The following is a 19,001-nucleotide window of genomic DNA, read 5'->3' as shown; positions in this document are numbered from 1 at the left end:
AGTGCAGCTATCATGTTAGGAATATGTTAGGAATAGACAGGAACACTGAGCACACTGAGGTCAAATCTTTATTTTACCACTCGCTGCATTCTTGATGTTCATGAATTCAGCAGGTTCATGATTGTCTGCAGCATTAATCTCATATTTCCATTAAAAGTGTTGAATTTGACTGTTTGATGTTCTTTATGATCTCTGGCACCAGTTCATCTGTAGGCTGAGCTCAGTCCATCCATTTAGTGAAATGATGTTTAAAGGTCTCCTTGTTCTGTGAGCGTGCACAGATCCTGAAGCAGAAAGCCTGGGTTAACAGAGAAATGATCATCGCTGTGATGATGCTCATCATCTCTGGCTGGGATTTGAGGTTTTGTCAAAGCAGCAAAGAAAGTTGGACTGGGTGTGGCAGCAGCTCCCAGTTTGAGTTCAGGAGACAGACAACCTCTCTACTTTGAAGATCAGCTGCAAACTTTCCTTTTTGATAAAGCTTATAGTTCGAGCTGGATCAGGTGACCCTGAACCATCCCTTAGTTATGCTGCTATAGGCTCAGGCTGTTGGTGGACTTCCCATGATGCTCTGCTTTCTTCTCCCCTCTTTTCACTCCTTATGCTTTTATATGTCACTACTGCATGTCCTTAACTTTTGTCTTCTCTCTCCTTAGTTTGTGTTTTGTTCTTGTCTCTCTGAGCTCATCTCTTCTCTTTCCCCTGACCCTGCAACCAGTCATGGTAGATGCTCCTCCTGGAGCCTGTTTTCACTGGGAGGATCTTTGTGTCAAAGGGAGTTCAGGGCTCGCAAAACCGCTAGCCCGACGTCCCGGGGCAGCGATTTTTCCAGTCAGGCTACCAGAATCTATCTCAGCCCTGCCCGTCGGGTTGTCGTCGGAAGGAAAAATATATGTCAATGCTCTTGCATTCTTTCAGAAATGTAGCTGGGTAATTATGTCATTGGCATCGGTGAGCCACTGTCGTGTTTGAATTTGCGCTTGTTTTTTGCTTTCACTTTGCAATCGCGCGAACTATGTATAGAGCGACAGTACTTATTGGTGAGTGACGATAATTTGTGCACCTCTGACATCGTCTTATCAATCGTTAGCTTACTATGCAAACATGACAAGTGAAATCTCCCGCAGCTTAAACATGTGAGAGGTTGATCGATCAGAGAATCGCTGAGCGTTATGTGAGTGCCTGTGTAAAAGCAGCAGGATATATATTTTAGTTCTGCTGAGCCAAATAAGACAGGTCAGCGTGAAGAAGTGACAGCCAAAGAAAAGCTTACCACAAAACGGAAAAGTTATGACAAATCAGACTATAAGGCAAAAAGAAAGTGCAGCTTTATGGTTTCATCGACAAAAGAATTTCTGTGGCTGCAATATGACGAGCTAAATAACCAGGGCTTCACATAAGTGGTCCGCAGGTGCGCATTCGCTGTCAAAATAAAAAACGCGCACAAGATAAGAATTTGCAATGCGTGTTTGCGTACATAAGATTTTCTGGAGGAGGAGAGACATTTGTTTAGAACTCTTAAAGATGTCGAAGAAGCTCCTTTCCACCTCCAAAGAAATGTCAGAAGGAGTCCGAACCACAAAAGAAGCGCGTATTCTCGGAAAAGTGGTTGCAGGAGGTGAGCTGGCTTCAAACAAATGATGAACGCACAGAAGATGTGGTGCAGAATGTGTCGTGAAAATCCCACTCTAGCGGACAAAAACAGCCTTTTATATGGACGCAAACGCGCGTTGCAACTTCTTATCTGGTGCGCGTCTTTTATTTTGACAGCGAATGCGCACATGCGGACCACTTATGTGCACCCGTGTAAATAAAATTTTCCCTCGATTTCAGAGTCGACAAGCGCCTTTGTTACTGGGACCAGTAATTTTAAGAAAGGCCCCCATTAGAACCCATGAGAAATGCAAGAAATGCATTATTGCTCAGTCTGCAATATCTTTCCCAGAACAAACACCAATTGCAAATAACATACTAAAAATAAACCTGAAAATCAGTTTAGACCAGCGTACTATGTTGCAAAGAGTGAACTACCACTGGCACAATTTAGCAGTCTTTGCAAACTTCAAAAAGCAAATGGCCTCAATCTTGGTTCCACTTGCCTCTTACCTGTGACTTCAGTGGAAATTTCAGATTCAGGATCTGACACAGACTGATTCATGTCCTACACAGTTCTTACAATTTCATAGAAATTTCTGTTCAATTAGAACCAAGTATTTGAGTTGATGATTGTAATTTTTATACAATGTTGTAATTTGTGTTTCAACAATTTTTTGATTAATGTTTTGTTTCCGTTACAATATTATACTTTAATGTATAATATTGTAATGGAAACAAAACATCAATCAAAAAATTGCTCTTTTTTATTCGGGCTACTTAAATTCATTTTGGGCTACCAAAAACTGAAGAGTCCCTGCCCGAAGGGCTACCGGAGATTTTGAAATTTTGCGAGCCCTGTAGTTCTTCTTCCCACCATCACCAAGTGCTGCTCACAGTGGTATGTCTGATGGTTGGGGCTTTCTCTCTAATATTGGAGGCTGTTACCTTACTCTGTTAAACAGCTTGAAATGTTTTGTGTGTCTGCAGTCTGTCAGGCTGTCTGATCACAGTGAAATCCTGTACTTCTCTGGCCTCAGCTCTGAGCTCCAACCCCTCCCATCTGAGAGAGCTGGACCTGAGTTACAATGATCCAGGTGACTCAGGAATGAAGCTGCTGTCGGCTGGACTGAAGGATCCAGGCTGGAGACTGGACACTCTCAGGTATGAAGAATGTCTGACAGAGGAGGAAGAGCTTGAAAAATTTCCTGTGTCCTTCACTCATTTCCTGTTTGTTTCCTGCAGATGACACATGAACAATCACACATGCAGGAATATTTTCAGGGACAGACACACTAGTCTAGCTTATGGATAGTACATGGATATTTATGTAGGGGTCTCCAAGGAGTCTGTTTGTAGGAACATTTAGGTCACAGGTGTACCTGAGATAAATGCCACTGTGTACCTAATAAAGTGTCAGCCATGTGTATGTTTCCCATGCTGTATGTCCACAGTGACAGAAGGATGAAACAAGGCTGTGAATCATTTCAGTCTGTGTGTGTGATAAAGAGGCAGACAGGAGCAGCTAACATTTGGAAATGGAAGCTTAAATAATGACAAACTCTACATTCACAGCTGAATTCACAATAAATTTGTTCTCAAGTGCACATTTAGCAGCTAATGCTAATACTCTTTTCCCTTTCCAATTAGCTTCCTACAAGTTGAGCAGGTATTGCTAAGTAGGCCACTTTGCTCTGCTAAGGATTTGTGTGACCATGATGGAAACTCTGATAAGCTACTGCTCCTAGGCTAATGCTGTTTATGGGCCCAGTTAGAATCAATATTTCATTCTCATTCTGTTGTTTGAGAACAATATAATGTATCACATCATTTAAACACAAGAGAAAAGGCTATAAGCGTTAGCTACTAATGCTTATTCACCTCAAATTAGCTTTAGCTGCTAATGGGAGCCTACTTAGCATAAACCCTTCACATCGTTATAATGCAAGGGAAATGAGTCACTCATGGCAGTCTATTTAGCATTAAGGTCACATCATTATAACACAAGAGAAAAGGGTATTAGCGTTAGCTACTAGTGCTTATTCACTTCAAATTTCCTTTAGCTAATAATGTCAGCCTACTTAGCGTTAACTCCTCACTAATATAATGCTAATTTACATCAAATTAGCATTAGCTGCTCATATTGTTATAAGGAAAGAGAAAATGGTATTAGCATTAGCTGCTAATAATTATTCACCCGTTATTAGAGTTAGCCCCTAATGGCAGCCTACTTAGCATTAACTCCTGACATTGTTATAATGCAGGGGAAAAGACTTACCATTATCGGATAATGCTAATTCACATCAAATTAGCATTAGTTAATAACGGTAGACTTCGTATCATTAGCTGCTTTCATTCTTACAAAGCAAACAGTATGAGCATTAGCTGTTAATGCTTTTTCATCTAAAATTAGAATTAGCCACTAATGATGTATTGTTAAAAAGCAAGAAAAAACATTGTTAGCATAAGCAGTTAATGCTAATTCACCTCAAATTAGTATTAGCTAATAATGGCAACCTGCTTAGCATTAGCTGGTCACATTGTTAGAGGCAATAAAATATGGTATTAGCATTAGCTGCCAATTCCTCTTCACCTAAAATTAGCATTAGCCACTAATGGCAGTCTACTTAACATTAACTCCTCACTAATACAATGCTAATTCAAATCAAATTAGCATTATCTGCTAGCATCAGCCTACCTAGCACTAGCTGCTCACATGATTAAAGGGGAAGGGAAAAGTGTTAGCATTATCGGGTAACGCTAACTCGCATCAAATTAGGATTAGCTAATAACAGCAGCCTTCTTAGCATTAGCTGCTCACATTGTTATAATGCAGGGGAAAAGAGTTAGCATTAACGGATGATGCTAATTCACATCAAATTGGCAATAGTTATTAACGGTAACACACATCACATTGTTAAAATGGAAGGAAAAATAGTATAAGCATTAGATACTCATATTGTTAAAATGTAAGAACAAACATTGTTAGCATTAGCGGATAAATTAGTATTAGCTACTAACAGCAACCTACTTAGCATTAGTTGCTGATATTGTTAAAAAGTAGACTTGTAGTCAAGACCGCCTAATCCGAGACCAAGACAAGACCAAGACCAGAGGGTATCGAGACCAAGACCAAGTTGAGACGAGACCAAGACCAAGACCGAGACCAAGTCGAGACGAGACCAAGACCGAGACAAAAAAAGTCTTTAAACTGCAGCCAGATGCTGCTACGTTTACGGGTGTCAGGCATATTTATGTGTTTTTGCTTTCGCACAGCCCTCCTCACCGCTGTCTACTGTCTTACTCACTTACTGAGAGGACAGACGCATGCTCCACTTGACTGTAGCGTCTCTCACACTCTTTTTTTTGACATAATGATATTATCCTATATCCTCGCATGTGATTGGCCACAATATGTAGGGATTGGAGCATAACTGAGCCACTGTGTGAGAGCTCAGGAACAAAAAGAAATTAAGTGAAGGTAGAAATGACTGAAAGATTATTAGGCTCTGTTTTGAGTTTTGTTCAATAAAGAATGGAATAGGAATAGGAATAGGAAAAAAATAAATATCACATTAAACTAGTTTTTAATTAAGCAGCAAGGCAGAACAAAGTCGGGCTGTATCAAGACACAGGGACTAAACCCCAATTCAACCAGTTGTTTCCTATTTTATCTCTACTCTGTGCAGCACTTTGGCTCAACCTGTTTTTAAATGTGCTGATAAATAAATGTAGATTTCTTTGAATAAAACAGTGGAGCCGAGCTTTGAGCTCAGTGTGTAACAGTGTGTGTATGAGAGCCATGTAATGTCCATGTGTGCATGCTGACTGTGCTGCTCTGACCCCCCTCCTCCTTTCAGGGTGGAGCCTGCTGGAGTCCGATGGTTGACACCAGGTCTGAGGAAGTGTAAGTGTGTTTTTAATGGGATTCATGAAAACAAAGCAGCACACATTCAACCATCTTCATCATGTCAGGAGTCATCATCAAAGTGTCAATCAATGAACAGATGATGGATCAATAACTGCAGTGGATTGTGTTTGTTCTCTCCATCAGATTCCTGTCAACTCACAATCGACACAAACACAGTGAACACAAAGCTCCAACTGTCTGACAACAACAGGAAGGTGACACATGTGAGGAAGGTTCAGTCATATCCTGATCATCCAGACAGATTTGATGTTTGGGAACAGCTGCTGTGTAGAAATGGTCTGACTGGTCGCTGTTACTGGGAGGTCGAGTGGAGAGGAGGCATTTATATATCAGTGAGTTACAAAAGCATCAGAAGGAAAGGAGACAGTTATGACTGTGTGTTTGGATACAATGATCAGTCCTGGAGTCTGTACTGTGATTATAATGGTCCTCGTTATGTCAGGCACAATAACAGAGAAACATCCATCTCCTCCTCCTCCTCCTCCTCTGTCTCTAACAGAGCAGCAGTGTATGTGGACTGTCCTGCTGGCACTCTGTCCTTCTACAGAGTCTCCTCTGACACTCTGATCCACCTCCACACCTTCAACACCACATTCACTCAAACTCTTTATCCTGGGTTTATGGTCTGGTCTGGTGCCTCAGTGTCCCTGTGCTGAGTGGGGTGTAAAGAGTGTCTCCTGTTACAGAAACACTCTGACTGTTGAACAGATAGTTCAGTCTGTACATGTCTGTCTCTTTCACTCACAAACACGTTTTCAGATTCATGGATTCAATCAGTTGATGTTTGAAACTCTTCTAAATGATTCCTTGTAAACTTCTTCCTCTTCAGTCTCAAACAAACAGGAAGTGATGTCACATGTGTTCCTGTCCACACAGCAGAATGAGTCTATTGCTGACAGTGATGTACAAACAGAGTGAGCATTTCTGAGGCCCAAAATAAACTGAGTAGTTCACTGAATGAACAATGGACTGTGAGCTCAGTTCCTTCATCATTAGTATGGATTATATATGTATATGTATTATATTAGTATCATGTATATCAGGTGCTGCTGCTGCTGGTTTCAGTCATTGTGCAAATGTGCTGTTTGTAAGGTTGTAAAGCTGCAGTCAGCTGAGACTGAAGAAGTCACCTGATCAGTGAGCAAACGTTTGTGAAAACGTCCAGATGAACAGAATCAACCTTTTGGGATCAGCCAGCAATGCAGCATCATTGTTGTTCAGGTTCAGAGGTTTGCAGGAATGAACTGATGACCAGAAACAGCTGCAAAGTCCAATAAAATACCAGCTGGAGTTCAGCTGCATTTGAAGAAGTCAAAGAAAAGTAAGGATGGCAAAGGGCGATGTTTTCTTCCAAAGAGCTGAAAACATGGTCGACGCCTCATTAGAAGAATAATCTGGACATTTGTGAGGAACTCTAACCAAGAAAGCAACACAAGAAAGCAACGTCAAACAGATCCAACAGACAGTTTCCATGACTGCAAGTGTTGAGTGTAAAAATGCTACATTGCATTATTGCATCCTCTCACCACAGGAGCTGCTGTTGGCACCACTGATTGCTGATCAGCTGTTCTCTGATGATCTGATTGATACTGTGAATAACGGGACTCACTGAACTCTGTGACACAGTGAAGATTACAGAGTTTAACTTCAACATCTGACTGACGTCACACAGACAGAAGGATGAACCAGTGAGGCACAGAACACAGTTACTGGAGATACTGGATCAGCTCCATGTGAACCTCTGATGGAGAAGCTGCTGAGCCAGAGAAACATCAGGACATGACAGCAGCTGCACTTATCTAACAACATGTAGCAGAGCTGATCTATGTTAGAGGATCTATCACAGCAGCTGAAGCCAAAGTCCAACACTGGATAGCAGCTGAGCCTGTGCTGAGTGTAGTGTTACAGGAAAAGGGCAGAAACACTGACACTGGTAGCTCACAGTGATGCTGACTGGGGCACAGAGCTGAATGATGCAGCATCAGGACACTGTTTCAGTCTGACTGACAGAGAAACCTGTAGCTGTATCTACATGTGAGGCAGAGGCTACACAAGCAGCTTTCTATGTTTCACAGTGACTGAGATCTTCAGTGGGGGTGGACATGCTCCTGTACAGACCTCTGAGGAGAACCAAGGTGCAGTCAAAGAGTCCAGTCTGTCCTCACAGATGTGAACATGTGGTTTCATCAGGTTCACAATCACATGTGTCCACGTGATGCAGTTTGAAGAGCAATAAGATGTCTCTGTATGAGGAGGCGGGGTCACAGGAGGTTCACAGAAACTCTGCAGCAGCATCATCAGCTCACATGGAAACTTTGGTGATTCACTTCTGTGGTGTTTTTACAGAAACACGTCACAAAATTAGCTCCACCTGTTTTGTGTGTGAGCTTTGAGTTTCTTGTCTTCATTCTGGATTCTTGTGTTGCTGTTTTTACACACAGCAGATATTTCCTGGTTGCTTCCTTGATGACCACATGAAGCTTTCTGAAGCTTGGATTGAAAACGCTTCATTACTCAAAGCTTTCCAACACAGGCCTCTGTGCTGCCATCTGGTGGACAAACATATGAAGTGCAGCGTGAAGCTACAAATTAAACTGCTTCAGCTACGTTTATATATAACATACTATAACCTATATAACTATATGTATAGTGTATTATGTAGGTTTTAGAGCTGGGGGTAGAATTGCTGATGGCCTGGTTGTTATTTATGTTCCCCATGGTTCACCAGCTCTCACACAACATCAGCACCAATGATCCACGTCCTTATAAACCTCTGAATCAGGTCCTGAAGCTGTGACGTCCTGAGTGAAGACCTCACTGATCACATGACTCTGGTCACCTGACTCAGTGTTTCTGAAGCAGTGTGCTGGGTTTTTAAAAATACGTGGCTGCTGCCTGATGTTGGGCCCACAGAGGAAGACGACTCACTCACTCTTCTTCACTTCCTCCTTAAACATGTGGAAGGAGAGCAAAGTGCTGCCAGACTCTTATTTCTGACAGGAACAGAAGAAACCACAGCAAACTGTTCCAGTTCTTCATCTTCATCACAATCTATTTATTTCTGATGGTGTCTTCAGTCTGAGGGTTTGAAGTTTCCATGTCTGTGTGATGTGTGGTGTGAAGGCTGCTGGTTAAACTGGGACTCACTGTTTAAAGCACTGAGTGCTCATAGAGAGATGCTCCATGAGTCCCAGTACAGACTACAAACATGGTGGAAACTTAGCTTTGATATCCACACACTCTGCACGTCTGTGAGTAACTGTGATGAAGATGTGCAGAGATCTGTGTACAAACAGGAGAAAGACTGTAAAGACTCTGTGCTTCTAACAGCCTCTGTTAACATATGTGAGGCTGTTTGTTGTTGTTGCCATGGAGCTTTTCACTGTTTGGGTCAGCAGGTCATGTGATCAGGTTTGTTCTGTGAAAGCTGGACGATGGTTCAGTGTCAGGGTTTGTTTGCATTCATCAATAAATATCTAAATAAATCAAAGACTCCATGTTTGTTCTTTCATCATGTGACCTCTGCTCATCCATCTCTGTGTGTATCAGGATACATTTAGTTCATAATACACAGAAAAATCAGAGTTATTACCTGTAATAAATGTGAAAGATTCCTGCAGTGATAACCAGGCAGGACTGAAACACATCCAAGCTGTCACCACGGTAACAGCACCGTCCATCCACAGGTGAGGGGAGGAGCAAAAAGAGGGACTTTCACCATTTTATACTAAAAACACTCAACTAATGTTTCTAATATGAAACAAATAAGCCCACATTAATGTGAGCATTTATTCAATAATAATAATCATGATTTCCTCCTGATCTCATTTCCATAGCAGAGAAAACTGTGGTGTATATTGAGGTGGAGGGTGTGGTCTATGGCTCAGGTGTAGAGTGACAGTGTTGTTTATTAAAATAAGATCGCATTAACAGTTTGAACGTAGTTACAGTCAGCAGTGAATATAAATGCTAAAACTGAATATATTGCATAGTGTCCCCCCCCCCCCCCCCATTAACAAATGGTTCAGCCCACAGCAGGACCGGCTTTCTTCTTGTTTTCAGCAGCAAGCGATGCTCATGATTGTGCCAGAGCACATTTTGAACAACACCATGGGAATTTCGGATTTTACACAGGTGCACAGTAAAAAATGGAGTGTCAATATTTCAGTGTAAACCTATTTTAACCTAGAGAGAGTATTTACAACTCTGTGAGGAGTAAACAGCTCTAACGTCAGAGTTAAAAGTCAGTGTTCTGTAGACACGGAGTGAAGACTTAACTCCACACAGTGTTGATTAGTACCAGTCCGCAGGCGCGCGGTCTGAGAGCTGTGACGCACGCGGAATTTTCTCCGAAGAGCTGCCACAGTCAGGTAAGTTAAGTTAACATTCCCATACTGGTAACATTGTTTAGTCATTTTTAAACTAAATAGCTTTTTATAGTTGCACTGATGTCGAGTGAGGACATGTTAGCAGCATTTACCCACAGGTTTAATGATATTGTCGAGTAGCTACATGCTAACCGTTGCTAAAAGTTCAAATGTTCGTTATCTTCTCACTGAGTTAAGATTAACCTAAAACATGTTAACTATGTATTTCTTCTAAGTGCAGCTTAGATAATATTATTGTCACATGTCTAATGGGATAGTTTTAGCAACTAAATGACCGTTTAATAGTAAGCTAATAATCGCTAATTAGCTTCGAAGAAACTATCAGAAAAAGTGGGACATTACAATAAAGTTTACTCTACTGATTTATATTCTTTTAAGCAAATGCCAAAGGCATACACTAATTTAGAATTAATTTAGATTATTTTGTATAAATTAACTGACAGCAATGTTAATGATATGTTAATATACATTAATTGTTCACAGAAATAAAGCGAATTGCAGTAAGTTGACCAATACTTGATAAGTAGACTAAAGTTATTAAACAATATTAGATGTTAGTCACACTTGGTCCATTTGCAGTAACACTGGTTGATAAAGGATCTTTATTAGCAGTTAATCTGTTACTTATTTCTTCATACTGTAGCTGCTAAGTAATATTAACTTTTAACTGCTTCTATTTTGTATAGAAACTAAAGCTCTAAAGTACATCCACAGTCTTAAACTCTTTCCTTTATTATTTTTTTCTCTTTGTTTTGTGAACAGAATATGTTGCTGCGTGTTTTGTTTGGTGGGGAGCAGAAGTATGTTAGGCTGTCTGACCTGACATGTGATGCTTTCATGAAAGAAGGTTAGAATATCAGGATAAAACAAGATAACAATGTTTACCTGGTCAATATACCAGCTTAATTATAAGCTTAATTATATTCTTACTCAACTACCTAAGTTGATAATTGTTTCTACTTCAACAATGAATGAGAATTACCTATATGCTTAAGCTTCAGCTCATCAATATTTTGTGAAGACATAGCCTTACTCTACCATTTAATAAGAAAATGCATGGCCTTTTTTTTTTTTTAACAATTTCTGTAACATTTCTTTTCTCTTACCTTACTTCAGTGTGCCTAAAATTTAACATAGCAGAAGGCAGACAGCTAGATATGAAGGTGTTTGACCAGTCTGACACAGAAGTAGACGCAGAGGTGTTTGAAGAAATAGTGAAGGGGTCACCTGTAACCTTCCGAGTCATGCTGAGCAATGAAGAACTTGGTAATCACTCACATACGTATATGTTTATATTAAATATAAAGGTTGAGATTGAAGCATTAACAGTTCAATTTAATGCTTCTGCTTTGGTCATGTTCCTTAATGCACAGGTGTATCTCTATCATCATCATCATCTTCTCCATCTGATGATACAATCATGCTAAACTTCACAATGTGTGAACCTCCTGAAGAAGCAGCCACCACTGAAGGAAGACAACCTAAAAGGCCATGCCATATAAACTATGAAGCAAAAGCTGTGGGTAGTGAACATTGTTAGCCTAATTTGCATGTTTGATGTGAAGTGTTTTTATGTAATCATTTTCCAGTTTTTCTCAAGGTTTAAAAAATTTCTGACTTCATATTTTATGTCTATTTAAGCTGAGTGAAAAAATCCTAACAACAAAGCCTGGTGGTGAACACATCATACAAGAGTATGCAAAAACCAAATCTCTGACAGATGATAAACATACTTGCTGCTGAGATGACAGAAGCACATGGGTAAGAATCATAAATGTAGTCTATAAAGAAACATTTTTAGTATTATTTTTAATTGTGATGTTCAATGCCAATTGAGTGACGGTCATCACTGAATTTATACATTAGGACATCTCCCCCTAAAAGTGTAAGAGTGATGTATGCGCAGGGGATTGTTGCTCTGTTTCCATATCTGGAAGACCCATATTCACAACATGGATATGTAAGTAAAGGGGACCTTGCAACATTAAACACATAGTTGCCCTCAGAAATGTTGATAACATTCTGCTTGTATTTAATTACATAGGAACATTACTATGATCCAGAGAGCGGTTCAGGATACCTTGCGTGGCGGTTGAAGACCATTCAAAGAAAAGCTGCAGAGGAAAGAAGTGTCTCACTTTCCAAATCTCCTAAAAGTAAGTTCACTTGTGATTTAAATGATTCTGATCTAATTTGTAGGTAGGAGTCAATCAAATAGTTTTTTCTTAAGTTGGCGGGCCAGGCCGTGGTCGATCCAGACCACTCACCACTGAGACAGTGTTATCAGATGAGGATGTAAAAGCAGCTGTTGCGCTTTTGAGACACTCTGCTGATGAAGACACTATCCGTGAAAAGATGAAAGCTACCTTCATTTATCGGCATTCAATGGTCAGCGATGATAAGAATGCAGCAGATGTCTTCACAGTCTTCCCGCGGTTTCTGGACACACCAGGACTGGTAAGACATCTTCATTTGTTGAATCACTGAAATATTCCATGCAGCTTGCAGTTTCACTCATTACACCTCTCTTATCTTCTATTTTTGCATTATAGATAGAACAAGATTTCCTGTTTGATGAGGTCACTGCCAACAAATTCTTGGAGAGGTGGCCCATCGATCTCAAATCAAAGATTGTAAAGGAAAGTCATGGACTTGTACCCACCTCGGAGCTCTTGGAGTTGATGTGCAATGCTGAGTCAGCTACTGAAGTTGAGAATGGTATGACTCTGACTGTTTTTATCTGCCATTGTTGGTTATATAGGTAATTCTGTCTATTGAATGTATTTTTGGAGTAATTCTTTGTTTATTCGTCTGTAGGCTGGGACAGTGACATGTCTGCTATCTTGCTGCTGCTACATCTGCTACCGCCATCTGCACAAGGGCGAAAGAGACCAGGAAAGATGTCTGCATCTCAAGCTGTCGATAACCTCATCAAATTCCTAAAGGTATGTTATTTAAAATATATATTCCATCACCGCCATTGTAATGTACAGTAAGGTGATCTAATCTAATGGGATAGTCACTAAATACTGCTGTTTAATGTGTTGTTGTAGGCTGGAACCAGTGTACAGCAGCATCTAGACAACATCACCCGAAGCAGTCAGCCCTACCTTCTTGCTCAGGGACCCACAAGAAGCAGCATTCACACCTTCTTCATTGTGATTGACAAGCATGCACTTCCATGTAAAGCGACAGGTTCAGTAGGAGCCCTTGATGAACTCTTTAAGGCCCATTATGTCTTTGATACGTCTTACAGTTCATCCCTGACCAACCTTTTCACTTTTCTGCAAACAACCATTTACAACATTGATGTTGGGGAAACAAAGGAAACTCCCAGAGTTGCAGAGTTGCGAGCAAGAATGGTGCGTTAGTATCCATTGAGATCAAAATAATGAAGTGCTTTCTTTGCAAAAGTGATCATGGTAGACCAAACAGCCTTGTAAAACACCTTAAGGTAATTCATGGTCTCTGTACTGGCAGGACACTATATCTCAAATGTGGCCAAGTGGGATGCTCACGTTCTTTTAGTCGTTTTTCTGGCTTTAGAAAGCACCTGAACAAATGCCACGTAAGCAGTTCATTTGATTCTGCAGAACTAGATTTTTCACCAGTTCAAAGTGTTACGGACACAAGTACTGCTGCTAATGATGATGTGGTGCCTGAACATTTAGAGGCTGAGTGGGAATTATCTTCAGCAGACCTTGTAAATAGTTGTGCAGCTGTTATTTCTGATCTAAAGGCAGCAGGTGTAGGCCAAAGTGTAGTGAATCCTGTAGTGAATTCCATGGAAGAGATTGTTCAAGATATCCAACAACATGCTAAAGAAACAGTCATTAAGCATGTATTTAGTAATGAAAGAGAAACAGAAATGTGCAAGAAAGTTGAAGCATGTTTTGATGAGTTAGAGAATCCTTTCTCAGTTCTTAATTCGGAGTACAAGAGGTCAAAATATTTATCAGACAAGTGGGAAACTGTAGAACCAGTTGAATGTGTAATTGGCTCAAGATTTGACACAAGGCGAAATAAAAAGACTGGAACATATGATCAGGCAGTTGTTCAAGATAAATTCATGTATGTTCCAATATTATCAACATTGGAATCAATATTTAAGAGTCAGCATGTTGGAGAAATGTTGAAAAAATCCGACACTTGTGATTCAAGACTCAGAGATATTTGTGATGAATCTCTATTGAAGACTCTTTTTTCAACAGAAAAGCACACAGTTCAGATCCAAATGTTCTATGATGACTTTGAGGTTGCAAATCCTCTTGGTTCCAAGCGAAGTATTCACGAGTTGGGTGCAGTATATTTTACCTTAAGAAACTTCTCTCCCAAATGGAATTCATTTTTGGCCAACATACACCTTTGTGCCTTATTTCATGCACAAGATCTGAAACGTTATGGTTTTAGTGAAATTCTTGCTCCTATTGTTCGAGACATTAAAGTGTTAGAGAGCGATGGTATTGAGATTCCACTGTTTGGTGGTTATGTTCGTGGTAGTGTGGTACAGGTCACTGGTGATAATTTAGGCTTACATAGCTTGTTTGGTCTGTTGGAGTCTTTCAGTGCAAGGTACTGTTGCAGGTTTTGTTTAGCTGAAAAAGATGACTTTCAAACAGAATTCTCTGAAGATTCCCCCAAAATAGTGTTGCGCACCAAAGACAACCACACTGCTCACTGTCAGGAAATGTCTAATAATCCATTGCTTCCTTATGTTTTTGGTGTAAAGAGTTCATGCTTATTGAATTCACTGACATATTTTCACACAACTGAGAACTTCTCAGTTGATGTGATGCATGATGTTTTGGAAGGAGTGGCCCAGTACGAACTGAAGTTATTGTTTTTGTATTTAAAAGAACAACATCTTACATTGGGAGAACTGAATTTGAGAATACAAAGTTTTGATTATGGATTCATGGAGAAAAACAATAGGCCAGTGGCTGTGAATTTAGGTGGAGAGTCTAATGATCTGGGACTGAATGCTATTCAGACATGGTGCTTACTGAGGAATGTTCCCCTCATGTTTGGAGATTTGGTAACCTCTACTGACCAACATTGGGGCCTACTACTTTTATTACTACAGATAGTTAATATTGTATTTTCTCCTATGTTATCTCAAGGTATGTGTGTATATTTAAAACATTTGATTGTGGAACACCACAAACTGTTCAAGATGTTGTATCCCCAGAAAAAACTTTTACCAAAGCACCATTTTCTTATCCATTATCCTCGCTGCATCCAAAAAATAGGGCCTGTACTTCATAGTTGGTGCATGCGCTATGAAGGTAAGCACAATTTTTTCAAGAAACAGCTCAAATCATTCAAAAATATCACCAAAACGCTGGCCAAAAAACAGCAGAATTATATGGCATACATTTGGCAATCTTCAACAGCCTTTAGTCGGTTAGACATTGGTCCAGGAAAAATGGTGTCTTTAGATATGGTAAAAGGAGGTTCTGGAATTTCAATAGCAATGCAACTGCCCAATAGAGTTCAAGTTATGAAAGTGAACTGGGCTAAACAGAATGGTATTGTTTACCGCCCGCATTTGGTTATTTGTGGCAGTGTCTGAAATGCCTGTTTTACCAGATTGAGTCAGTTCTGATAATACACGAGAAACTGGTACTTCTCACTTTGCCATTATGTACAGTAGCCTTTCAAGAACATTTCCATGCCTATGAGTTGACCAGGACAAAGCAAGATTTAGTTGTCTTTCATGTTGACAGCCTGCATTATCCCAGGCCTTTTGACATACAATTGTCGTATGGAGTGAATGACAACGCTCTCTTTGTGGTCCCATATTGCTTTCTCTGGTGAGCATCATAGCTACTGTCATTTGTAAGAGTTTGTTATGCTAATAAATGCTGTTACTGTAACCTGTATGTTTGTAGTTATTTTCACAATATAGGATAGATCACAGCCATTTAGAAATATAGCATCATATGATAAATATGAAAAAATAATGAAAATGAAATATTATTACACATTAGAGTGAACTTGGACTAAAAATAACTCTATAAAGTGAAATCATATTACTCTAAACAGTGTGAATAACCCTCAGTGTTAAATATTTTTACACATTTTGTTGTTAATTTTGACACTAAACTGAGTAGAATTAACACTAAAAAGTTAACACTGGCCATAGAGTAAATTTTACTCTAATTTTGAGTGGGACCAAATGTTATCTGAAACAGAGTTAAAATCAACTCTCTAAGTGTAAAATTGACACTCTGTTTTTTACTGTGCAGCCACCAACTTGTATATATAACTTTCCTCACACTTGTAAAACTCTGTCAGTAGAATTCAATGGGGCAGAGTGACCTGAGCACAGGCCCACTCTGTGACACTCAGAGCTTTGTGGATATCATCTGCAGGTGCACGTACTGGGAGTGCATGTACAGGCAGCTTGCAGCCACTTTGCCACCACTTTAGGACAATGTTTACAGTAGACTGAGCCACACTGACTTTGAGCAGTCATTGTGCTGCTGCATGGCTGATGGCACTGTCCCTGCAGCTGTCAGGGACAACAAGAACCACTCAACTACCTCAGCCAAGCCGAGACTGTGCTGATGTTGTGAGCTGAGACCAAGACACTAACCCAGGATGGTGATATGATGGTGTGAGAGTGGGTGGATGAGCCCATCCCACCTTAAATATAGAAATATCTGTAATGCAACACATGTTTTATGCAACATGAACATATTTCCCACGCTGTTTCATGTTGTGTTTCCAAGATTTCAGTTTACTGTAACTTTCATTTGTATTTCCTTCAGTCTGTTAATCTTGGAGCTTCTTATTACCAGGTGAGAACATGTAACCGTCTGTAGATGTGATGACACTATGGAGCGGGATCTCCTGTCTAGTGCTGCACAGAAAGCTGATGTCACTGCAGCTGCTAATATGTGCTGCAGCCAAGCCTACATGAGAGGGCTGTGCTGTGGAACAGGGTGGTGCAGGTGGTGTTATCTACATTTGAACATTAGACAACAGTCACATGAAGACACTTGATGTTGTTAGCTAAAGACCTACAATAAGAGAAAGAGAGCAGCAGCACTAGTGCAGCAACAGCAGCTAATGTTCTAAAAACACTGATCAATGATTTGACTGTAGCTGCTCCAACTGTCTGTCAGTGATGCTGTTGGAGATGAATGTTTCAGTAACACTGACTGAGACTGAAATGGTTTTAACACTGGTTTCATGTTCAGATAGATTTGACATGCTGTAAAATGTCACATATTTCTGATATATGTATAATACATAATCATGCTGTTACACACATTCATATTTGACTGTTACTGTATCATATTCAGTCCTCGTCTTACACTCAGGTGTTCATCGCAGTCACAGACGTGTCTGTAGTTGTTGTTGTCAGCCATGGAGGAACATTTCTGTGTTTGTGTGACTTTTACTGCTACCCTTCATTACATAATTACCAACAAGAATAAACTGTTAATTACCACCAAAGAACAGCTCACTTCCAGATGTTAGCTGCCAAAAGATTTTGTCAAATGTTTATTATCAACTTATTTTTTATTTTTCAACCTAAATATCACCTGCTTTAAAGCAGCCTGGTTGTCTAGCAGTACTAGTTTCTGTCACTAGATGGCAGTGTAGGCTTTGGTATGTGTTTGATCACTTTGTGTTTTTCTGTTTCTGCTGTGATCACAGCTGAGACGTGTTTGGTTCTTTCAGGGCCTTTCAGTTTCATCTAAAACCTCCTGAAAGTCTGAATAATCGTCACCTTCGTTGAGATCAGACAAAAGCACTAACTAACAATAACAACTAGTAAGTGTCTCAGTTACCAGAAATTACAGTCAGAGATGAGTATTTATGAAACCTCAGAGAAATCAAACTTCATAACATTTATAGAACCAGAATTATCCTGTATGTTAATCATCTGAAACATCATTATTATCTAAATACTTCATTAATCATTTTCTGAGTAATAAACCTATAATTTACAACCATAACAGCTCCTAAATAACTGGTCTGTCTGTGTGTCATACTTTAGACATATAAAACTGCTGTCACTGATGATGTTCTGAACTTATTGATCCAGATCTTTTAAATCTGTCTTAATGTAACCGGCGTGTTCCTACGTTGTGTCTGACAATGAAAGGTCAAAGAAACAAAGAGCTCCAAGTCATTAACTTGCTCGCTCCAGCTCCTACAACCAAATGCAAACAGGAGGGACGAGGGTTAGCTCCACCCACCACAACTTCCAAGCTAGCAAGATCTATTCATGCTAGCATAGACTGTGCCTGTAACACATTTGTGGCACACACGTACTACACATTCACAGCATCTAGCAAAGACACAATGATGACAATAATTGACCTAAAAACACAATCAGAAACATCAGGGTGGCTAAATATACATTATATGTGTGTTGTACAGTGTTGGGAAAGAAATGACACCGACCTCTCCCACAGGGGAATTGTAGCAAAGGGGAGGGGCCAAAGGGGTACCCCAAAATTTACAGGGTTGCACCAAAGAAGAAGAAGAATGAGGAGGGGCTCCAACTGATCATAAACATAAGTGCAGACTTGGAGGTCCTGAAAGTCAGCTATAACAGGAACAGTTTGGTTCCATTAATAAACTACATACTAATGCTCACTATTGTGTAGTTATTATAAAGAAGAGTCCATGTGTCAGTATTCACACACCTGGCTTGGGTTTCTGCAGCTAATTGGTCACCTGTGAGGAGACAAACCCACAGCATGCAGGTCATTTCTACATCTGTTGGTGTGTCCTCAGTTTCCCAGCATGCCTTGGCTGTGCTCATGGAAGTGAATGAGGGGGAAAGATCTGTCCTGCTGCCCTGTCAGTACTCGGATTTCATACCTGGTGATCTCAGAGGACAAAAGCAGCGTTACAGCGGCGCACATCGATGAGAGCTGATGCTCTCAACACTGCAGACCTCCGCCTGTCTCTGAGAAAACCAACAATGGCTGTCAGCAGCGACTACACCTGCTCCACCAGTGCTGGGAGAGAAGAGCTGAGACTGACAGCTCTTTGTACAGGTCAGTACTGTAGAGGTCAGAGGTCAGTTTGCTGACAAACCATTTAAAAACATTTTTGAGCTAAAA

At 40.2% G+C, this 19,001-nt stretch overlaps 2 protein-coding genes across 26 annotated transcripts in view; both read left to right on the top strand.

Moving 5' to 3' along the window:
- Nucleotides 1-19,001, top strand: part of LOC118453432 (protein NLRC3-like) — an 815,502-nt gene that overhangs the window by 468,667 nt on the left and 327,834 nt on the right. For 3 of the 25 annotated variants that reach the window (XM_087837966.1, XM_087837976.1, XM_087837958.1), the window contains one exon: nt 5,648-6,511. The exons of 14 other annotated variants lie outside the window; for them this stretch is intronic. In XM_087837966.1, the coding sequence (XP_087694092.1) occupies nt 5,648-6,180 (533 nt within the window). In that variant the 3' untranslated portion in view covers nt 6,181-6,511. Of the gene's footprint in view, nt 1-254; nt 263-2,583; nt 2,758-2,777; nt 2,806-5,453; nt 5,501-5,647; nt 6,512-6,809; nt 6,846-9,562; nt 9,579-18,935; nt 18,951-19,001 lie in introns of those variants that run through there. 8 more of the 25 variants (XM_087837949.1, XM_087837946.1, XM_087837984.1 and 5 more) reach the window with 7 other exon arrangements.
- LOC148105989 (uncharacterized) lies at nt 11,560-14,084 on the top strand. The gene is made up of 7 exons (XM_087838015.1): nt 11,560-11,673; nt 11,779-11,872; nt 11,957-12,068; nt 12,143-12,369; nt 12,465-12,630; nt 12,730-12,857; nt 12,966-14,084. The coding sequence occupies exons 1-7, from the start codon at nt 11,633-11,635 to the stop codon at nt 13,281-13,283; spliced, it is 1,086 nt and encodes a 361-aa protein (XP_087694141.1). The 5' UTR covers nt 11,560-11,632; the 3' UTR covers nt 13,284-14,084.

Source organism: Neolamprologus brichardi, chromosome 3 (assembly GCF_056152115.1).
Source record: "Neolamprologus brichardi isolate AB-2024 chromosome 3, ASM5615211v1, whole genome shotgun sequence".
Classification (NCBI taxonomy): Eukaryota; Metazoa; Chordata; class Actinopteri; order Cichliformes; family Cichlidae; genus Neolamprologus; species Neolamprologus brichardi.
The sequence above is the reverse complement of the archived record's forward strand: the minus strand, read 5'-3'. Positions and strand labels throughout refer to the sequence as shown.

What these genes read in the sequence shown, in the direction of transcription:
- LOC148105989 (XM_087838015.1), top strand. Translation starts at nt 11,633, where the DNA reads ATGATAAACATACTTGCTGCTGAGATGACAGAAGCACATGG. An exon ending in GAGATGACAGAAGCACATGG is followed by an intron (nt 11,674 to 11,778) that starts GTAAGAATCATA and finishes TTTATACATTAG; the next exon opens with GACATCTCCCCCTAAAAGTG. An exon ending in CATATTCACAACATGGATAT is followed by an intron (nt 11,873 to 11,956) that starts GTAAGTAAAGGG and finishes TTAATTACATAG; the next exon opens with GAACATTACTATGATCCAGA.